The sequence below is a fragment of the Hibiscus syriacus genome, unplaced genomic scaffold (genome assembly GCF_006381635.1).
Source record: "Hibiscus syriacus cultivar Baekdansim isolate YM2019G1 unplaced genomic scaffold, ASM638163v2 tig00111621_pilon, whole genome shotgun sequence".
Taxonomy (NCBI): domain Eukaryota; kingdom Viridiplantae; phylum Streptophyta; class Magnoliopsida; order Malvales; family Malvaceae; genus Hibiscus; species Hibiscus syriacus.
The window spans coordinates 448,791-457,393 of NW_024063138.1; the positions used below are offsets into that span (position 1 = coordinate 448,791).

The window sequence follows — 8,603 nt, forward strand, 5'->3', positions numbered from 1 at the left end:
AACAGGATTTGCAATGCATGATGTTTTTATTTTAGATTATGGAATTATATAAGATGCCAATGAATTGGATATTTGTAGTTTTTAATTAGAATCCAAATCTAAGTTAGGAAGGGGATATTTATGTAAATGAGAAATAAATTTATCTGCTACACAGAACTAGATTACATCCTTACGCTATTTATCTTAAATCTAAAAAAGGATGAAAATTGAAATAAAAACAAATCTGGTATTAATGGTAACCGAGCTAATTTTTCATTTGATTCGATGCCACAAGAACGGTAGTTTGATAGGATATGTTGATGAAATTATTTTTGGAAACAAGCATAAAGTCATAAAACAGACATAAAGGACTAAACCTTACCTTTGACCCGAGTCCTCGGAATCAATCATTCACCGTCAAAATTCTTTCAATCCTACGGCTTAGATCCCTTGTCGTTATTCATCAACGAAGCACTCATCATCTTCTGAAACTCCTCGAAATTGACATTCCCATCGCCGTCGGAATCGACCGACTTGATCATCCGAGCACAATCATCGACCGAACTATTCATCCCCAGCCGATTCAGGACAAGATGCAACTCTTTATTCGAGATCAGGCCGTCCTTGTCCTGGTCGTACAAATCGAAGGCGTCGCGCATCTCCAAGGCGGCGGTGACCTCATCGGAAGACGAGCGGCAGAGAGTGGAGAACTCGGAGAAATCGATGAGGCCGTCTTTGTCGGTGTCGATGTCTTCCAAGACACGTTTGAGCTCGTCCTCCGAGTAGCTGGAGCCCATTGCTTTCAAGACGTCGCGGAGTTCAGATACGGAGATATTGCCGTCCTTGTTGGCGTCGAACTGGTCGAAGACCTTTTGGAGTTCGTCGTCGTTGACGAGGGAGGATTTCGTGGTGGTGTTTGAAGTTGTCGACATGGTTGCTTAGAAAAGAACAAAAGGAAAGTGGAATATAATTTTGAGAGGAAAATGGGAAGTCCAGGGGAAACAGAAGAACAAATAAATGCTAATCCAAGACCGTAACTTGTATCATTTTCCTCTACTATTGCTAAATTCAGTATTGTACGAGTATACGTACCGTACTAAGTTCTTTTATATAGTTTATATTCTTCTTTAAAAGTTTTAAATTCTCATCTAACTTAAAGTTTTAGGTATGAACTAAGCGACATCGATAATAAAAGAATTGTTATCACGCTTTAAGATCTAGAGCTCGAACATTATGAATGCCACGAGTATAAACATTTAATCTCAAAGAGTTAGAGTTATTTTAGAACAAATATTCCATTGTATTTACTCTCAACTAATAAAAAATCTTAAATTTTTAACTCTAGATAAAATTCAAATTTTTATGAGTAAAATGAATTTATTGAGTACTCATGCCAATAAGGGTCCAAAAGCAAAGTAAAACACAATGGAATTAATAAAAATCACATGCCAATTGAAAACATACAACACAATCCCAAAACTCTTTCCAAAAAACAGTGAACAAATTAACATGAAAATAATACAAATCATAGATGTAATACCTTAAATCCAACATAATCGAGATTTGGATCGACGATATCACATTGATTAATCATAATAAAACCTAACTTAAAATTGAACAAAATTAGATATTTTGCAGTCATTCATACTTTCAATCACTATTTTGGAGTTAAATATACATTATACAAACACGAAAGTCATAATACAATTCAGGCATAGTACAAGGACCTTGTGGTCATTTTTAACTGATTTAAGTTATTGGTATCAATATCAAACTTTAGGTATCTTTAATTATGAACATTATTAATACTTTTAGACGATATTAGTACCAAATTGACACATTATATCTCCAATACATGATGATGATATAGACACCAAGTTGTGAGTATCGATACTGTTGAAGTAGTATCCATACTTAAGATCAGTACCGATATCAAAATGATACATTAGATTCTAAAAGTTACTTATAGTATTGATATTCCCTTGAGTAGTATTAATATCACTTATTAATTTGATATTGATACCACCTAGATAGTATTGATACTAAATGCATCAAATAGTCAAAATTCTTGTTTAAACTTGTCTTAAACCCTTCAAAACATCCACTAATGATCATGCAATACCCAACTTAGTTAATCAACATCAAAATAAGATTCAAACATGTTATGATCATATTAAATTCATCAAATTTATCAATCAAACTTATCTACTTTCTATATAATGAACTTTTATCTAAAATCATCTATAACTATCACGTTAGCATCATTCAAACTCCAACTTAACTTACTTTTATGAGTTGAAACATAAATCAAGATGTTACCATTTTAACATCATTATCATGCTTAAAACATCAACGAATTTAACAAATCAAGTCATGCATACCATAATTTATACATACTATATATAATCATCAAGGAACCGAAACATCATGAGCTCCAGGGCTAGAGCTTCAGGCAGGAATGGTGAAGTGGGGAGATCTGCTCATTTCTTCACAGGTTTCGTCAATAATGTTAGCAAAAGGATTCACGTTTCCTCTCTTAAGGAAGCTTTTCAGGCCTATGGTGATGTATTGGATGTGTTCATTGTGTATAAGAGTAGAAAAAGACAAGTTGTTGGATCTACATTTGCATTTGTAAGGTTCAGAAATAGAACTGAAGTAAATACAACGGTTAGGAGAGCGGATGGTAGGGTGATGGACGTGTTCAATATCAGAGTTTTCCATGACAAAACGCCTGAAAGCCAAAGTAAGAAGGTAGATGCATAAAGAAGTTTTAAAAAGGTATGGAAGCCAACTTTAAGGGACGCTAGGCCATTCAAAGAAGTTCTTGGAGGTGCGTAGACAGAAGGTGGGAAGCCATATGAGAAGATTGATGGTCAGCAGGATGGAAACTATAGTGGTTCTGATGTAGTTATGCATGTAAATGTTTTTGATGATAGTGAAGCGAGTTCTTCATCAATTCCTAGTGTCAGAAGTAAGATTTTTCTAATCTTGAAGAAAGTGTTATCGTGGAGATAAAGAAGTTTGGTTGGTAAAATTAAAAATAGTTATAACGATAATATTATCCAAACATCATTTAGAGCTGAAGGCTTGGACGTGAAGGTCAGCATTTGGCATGATCTGTTGATGATTATCCAATTCAAAAATGAAATCGATCGCCAGACATATTGGTCAAAAAGAGATGATGGATTCGTTTATGGTTTAACAAGTTGAAATTTATGGAGGGATATGAAAATAGAGTCAAAAATTAAAGTATGGTTCTCTCTTAAGGATGTTCCTCTTTCTATTTGGAGTGTGAAGCTTTTCAAGGACATTGGAAGCTTGTGGGGAAGAGTCCTTTTGATTGATAAAGAAACTACTGATCGAGATAGGTTTGATGTTGCAAGAGTGTTGTTGGAAGTTCAGTCTGAATAATCCATTCTAGAGAAAATCTCTATTATCTTCAAAGGACGTTTGTATACTATTAAAATTCAAACCGAAGTGCAGGAAGAGGCTAGAGCCTTCATCGATGGAACCATGGTGGGGGGTGGAGTGTGGTGTGCTGATGTCGAAGAAGAAACAAACTCTCTGATCTTTGAGGATGAGGTTGTTGTAGGTGTTGGTCTCGAGGGAGATATTAATGAGCTGGAGCAGGTTGAGTCGAATAGTCAGAGGTGCGATAATGATTATGCTTTTTTGGAAGGTGGATCGATGCATACAGAAGCCATTGTGGATTGCATTGGTGCTTCTAAAGAGGGGCTGCACGAAGTTCCTATCACTTCCAATAATGGGCCAGTTGAGCAGCCTGCTTACGACGAGCGTTTTGTGCTAATAGCAATCAATAGGGAACCAGAATTAGTTTGGGTGACCCAAACCATTTCCAATAGCTCAAGGCTTTTAGACGTTCCAATAAATGAAGTGTCATCCCTCAAAGTTATAGATTTGGTTAATTCTGTTGATAATCTAGCAATCACAAATAGGATTTCTTTGAAGAGGATCAAAGACCCACTGAATTCAGGTGCTGATAATTTACCAAAGTCAAGTACGATAGGGGGCGAATTGGGTCAGCCTCAAAGTTTCCACGAGATTTAACAATGCGAAAAGAAAAATGTAGGGATTTAATGATCAGGATGAAAAGCAGAACGTTAGTAGCAGTTGGAATCAAAATGGAGCCATAGGTGGGGATCACTCTGGTGGCAAGAAGAGCGTAGACATTGAAGCATAAGAGACTTTAGCTGTTGTAGAAGCTTTGGGGGTGGAGTTCTCAGAGTTGAGAAGGGATGCGTTACAAAGGTTGGAATCAATTGAGCAAATGGGTTAGTGCCGAGTTTGGATTTGATTATTGTTTATGTCTGATTATGTGGGTGTTTTTAATTTTATGAAACATAGTTTATCAGTTTTATCTTGGAATGTCTGAGGGTTAGGGAAATTTGAAAATATAAGAGATGTACATAGGGTTATTGAATCGAGTAATGTCAATTTGGTTATGCTACATGAGTCTAAGGTCACTGAGCTGAGTGGTTTTCTCCTAAGAAGATTAAAATGGAAGTCCGATAAGGAAATGACTGTTGTGCCTACTGAAAGGGCTTCGGGTGGGCTAATTTCATTATGGGATAGAGACTTGTTTGATGTAAGTTGTATAACAGTACATAGGAGAATGATAGCTCTTAAAAGGAGATTAGTTGGGAATAACAAGGTGATAGGGATTATTAACGTTTATGGGCAGAATGTGCAAGGAGATAGAAGAGAGTTTTTCGAGCAATTGAATTCTATTATTTCTAATTGGAACATTTTGATGATAGTGGGGGGGGGGAGATTTTAATACTGTTAGGTTGGAGTTCGAAAGATTAGGGAGTCAGGATCAATCGGTTGTGACGAGAATTTTTGAAGAGTTTATTTCTGCTTGCGAGTTGATTGAGGTGCCAAATCAGGGTAGTTTGTTTACATGGTTTAGGGGTAGTGGGAATATGGTAGCGAGTAGCTCGATAGATTTTTTATTTCAACTGATATTTTCAGTATGTGTCCTCAATTGGTGCAATGTTCACTGCCTAGGGGTTTATCCAATCATAAACCAATTGTTTTGAAATAGAAGAGGTCAATGAAGTTTATTAGACCTTTTAAATGGTTTAATTATTGGGAGGATGATCATATTCTAGCCAAAAGAATCATAGATATATGTGCAGATAACAAAGGCGAAGGTCTAGGAAAAATGTTACTTCTGGCAAAAAATACAACCAAGGATAGAGAAGGAGCAGTCAGGGAGCTGAACCCCGATTCTACAGAAGAGATTGGTAAAAAGATTGATTCGCTAGAAGAGAGATGGTCGTTAGATTGGAGTAATATATAAATTCAGCCGGAGATTACATCGTTGAAGGCAAGACTATGGGTTTCTGTGAGGAAGGAAGAACGTGAATGGTTACAAAAATCTTGGCTTAGGTGGTTTAAAGAGGGAGATAAAAATACGAAATTTTTTCATCTCTCAGCCGTTTCAAGGGGTCGAAAAAATTAGATCACTAAGCTGAAGGTTCAAAATTCGATTTACAGGAATCCGGTGGGAATTCAACAAGCGTTTGTGAACTATTTTTGTGCTGGATATAACGAGGTGAAAATAATTCCTTTGAAGAGATTTGATATCCCCTTAAGAGAATAAATGCTGCCACCAGAAGGATCATTGAAAGTGTTTTTACGGAAGAGGATGCTTGGTTTATAATAAAGTCGTCCGATGGATCAAGAGCGCCAGGACTGGACAGTTTCAATTTGGATTTCTTTAAGAGATTTTGGAAGCATATTAAAGGCGAAGTTATGAAGTTTATGGAGGAGTTTTTCTGGGTCAGAGTATAAGACCTTTCTTTTAATAAATCCTTCATTGCGCTTATTCCAAAAAAAGCACAAGATATTTACCCTGACGATTTCAGTCCAATTTCCTTAGTTGGCAGCATGTACAAGATTGTGTCCCGTGTAATGGCAAAGAGGATGGGCAGTTGTCTTGCTGAAGTGATTGGAGAGAATCAGTTCACCTTTATTGCTGGAAAACAGATAGCCGATTGTAGTATGATTGCCAACGAAGTCATTCATGGGTTGACAAAAAGTAAGAAAGAAGCAGTGTTGATTAAGGCAGATTTTAGCAAAGCCTACGATACGATAGATTGGCAGTTTTTGAATTTGATTATAAAGAAAATAAGTTTCGATATAAGATGGAGGAAATGGGTAAACGTTTGTATTTTTAATCATACGATTGTTGTATTAGTCAATGGATGTCTGTAAAACAATTTCTCAATCAAGAGGGGTCTCAGACAAGGATGTCTGTTGTCGTCGCTGCTCTTTAACATTGTTAACGAGGAGCTCAATGGAATGATAAAGAAGGCAATTGTCACTGGTCTTTGTTGTGGTGTAGAAGTAGGGTCTGGAGGTACTTTTTTATCACATATCCAATTTGCAGATGACCTGCTCATTTTTTCCGATTCAAAAGCTGTGTCAATTTTAAATTTTAATCGGGTTTTAAAAATCTTCGAAGTGGTTGTTGGTTTGAAGATTAATATGGAAAAACTAAGTTATTTGGCATCAATGTGGAAGAATGTAGAGTTAGGAGTTGGACATAATCAATTCATTTTGGTTGGGCAGAGCTTTCGTCTACGTACTTGGGTCTACCGTTAGGGCATCAGAAGAATTCAAAGTCTCTCTGGCTGCCCATCTTGGATAAAGTCAAAAATCAGCTCCAAAGCTGGAAAGGTAAATTGCTTTCATTGGGAGGAAGGTTAACTCTTATTAAATCTGTTATAGTTAATTTGCTTGTGTATTACATATCTATTTTCTTAATTCCCAAGTCTATTGTTGAGAGGATTAATAGATGCATAGCGAACTTTGTTTGGAATTCTAAGTCTGTTAGGAGTATTCACTGGATTAAATGGGATATTATATGTAGATCAAAATCGAATGGGGTTGGGTATCTTTGATGTTAAAATTAGAAACTGTTCCTTGCTCAATAAATGGATTTGGAGGTTTAGTGTGGAAAAGGATAGTTTATGGAGGAAGATAGTGGTAGCTAAGTATAATTATGACAAAGATTCAATTATTCCAAAAGCTGTGAAAAATAGAAATTCTTCTTGGGTGTGGCGTAATATTGTGAATCCGTCTAGGTCTATGGAGTCCGAATTTCTTGCTGAATTGAAGTTTGTAATGGGCAATGGGAATAAGATTGAATTTTAGAAAGATTACTGGACAAAAGGTTTCTTTGAAAAACTCTTTTCAGAGAATATATGGTTTAGCTGTTAAAAAATGCGGAAAGATTAAGGATTTTGGGTGTTGGGTTCATAGAATATGGGAATGGAGGATTGAGATGAGAAGAGCTTTTTTGAATGGGAGAAGTCAATTTGGAGTGAATTTAGGCATGTTTTGAATATAGCGGTTATTGTTGAACAAGGTGTCGACAGAGTAATCTGGTATGGAGCGTAGGATGGTATCTATAATCCGAAATAATTTTGTTTAAAAGTGGCTTGTGATGGTAAGATGGAAGATCCAGTGTGGAGAATGGTTTGGTTTAAATTTGATCCTCCTAAGGTATCTGCTTTTGTGTGGAAAGCAGTTCATCATAGACTATCAGTTATGTTAGAGCTGGAAAAAAGAAGAGTCAATTGCAATGATCAGTCTTGCTGCTTGTTTTGCAAAAGCGAGCCGAAAACAATTAACCATGTTATATATCATTGTGTTGTAGTCTGGAAAGTTTGGCAACGATGGTGTAGTGTGTGGAAGTAAATATGGTGTTTTCGAAGAATATAAAACAAGTATTGGAGGCATGGTTTTCTCAAAGAATAAGAAGGAGAGTTCGAGATCTATGGCAACTTGGTTTTTTTGGTTTGATTTGGGTAATCTGGATTTGCAGAAATAAGACCAGATTTAATGGTATTTCTTTTTCGGCAGACCAAATATTTTATAAAGTTATACAAATTACTTATAGTCGCTGTTGATTCCAGTGGTGAACGACTTTGTTTGTAATCTGGAAGCTATCATTCGTGGTGTAAGTTAATTGAGACCTCTGGTGTTGTGTTATAGCGATGGGAGTTTCAACCCAGATGGTTTGTCACTGTTAGTGCTTCTGGTTTGAGTCAGTATTTTGTTGTGTGCCCAAGTATTATTTTTCTTTGCTTGTTCTTGTTTCTAGTTAAAGTTTGTGTTCGATCTTAATGTTTTGTTTAGGATTTAAAGTTGTAGGGTTGTGGTATGCTCCATGTTATGGTGATCATTGTATTAGTTATAGTCTATCTGCTTTTCGTTTAGTCCCACCCTAAGGTGTACTCTTTTTCCTATTAGGCTTAGGGAGGTTTTTTAACGAGGCCCTTGGGGTGGTTACTTTGTAATTTCATTAATACAAAGTACCATTTTTCAAAAAAAAAATTATACATACTATTATTCTTATGCTAAAAATGGTTCAAAATACTACACAACACACATAACAACATTTATATACATGCCACCATTATAAGAGTTTAAGTAGAGACATTTACACTGGAAATGTATCAAATTTGACTTGCAACACTTACAAATATAATCCCGAACACTCTATAGAGATTGATGTCATAAGAAACAATTAAAACATAGTAAACTTATACCTTAGTAAGGTAGTCAAGACTAAACAAAGAGGATCAAAGGAC

The 8,603-nt window shown here is 36.0% G+C and overlaps 1 protein-coding gene across 1 annotated transcript; it reads right to left on the bottom strand.

Moving 5' to 3' along the window:
- Window positions 1-206: 206 nt before the first annotated feature.
- Window positions 207-950, bottom strand: LOC120165959 (probable calcium-binding protein CML27). The gene has a single exon (XM_039175388.1). It carries the CDS (start codon window positions 909-911, stop codon window positions 414-416), a length of 498 nt encoding a protein of 165 aa, XP_039031319.1. The 5' UTR covers window positions 912-950; the 3' UTR covers window positions 207-413.
- Window positions 951-8,603: the final 7,653 nt, after the last annotated feature.

Coding starts and splice junctions, on each gene's coding strand:
- LOC120165959 (XM_039175388.1), bottom strand. CDS start 911: ATGTCGACAACTTCAAACACCACCACGAAATCCTCCCTCGTCAACGAC.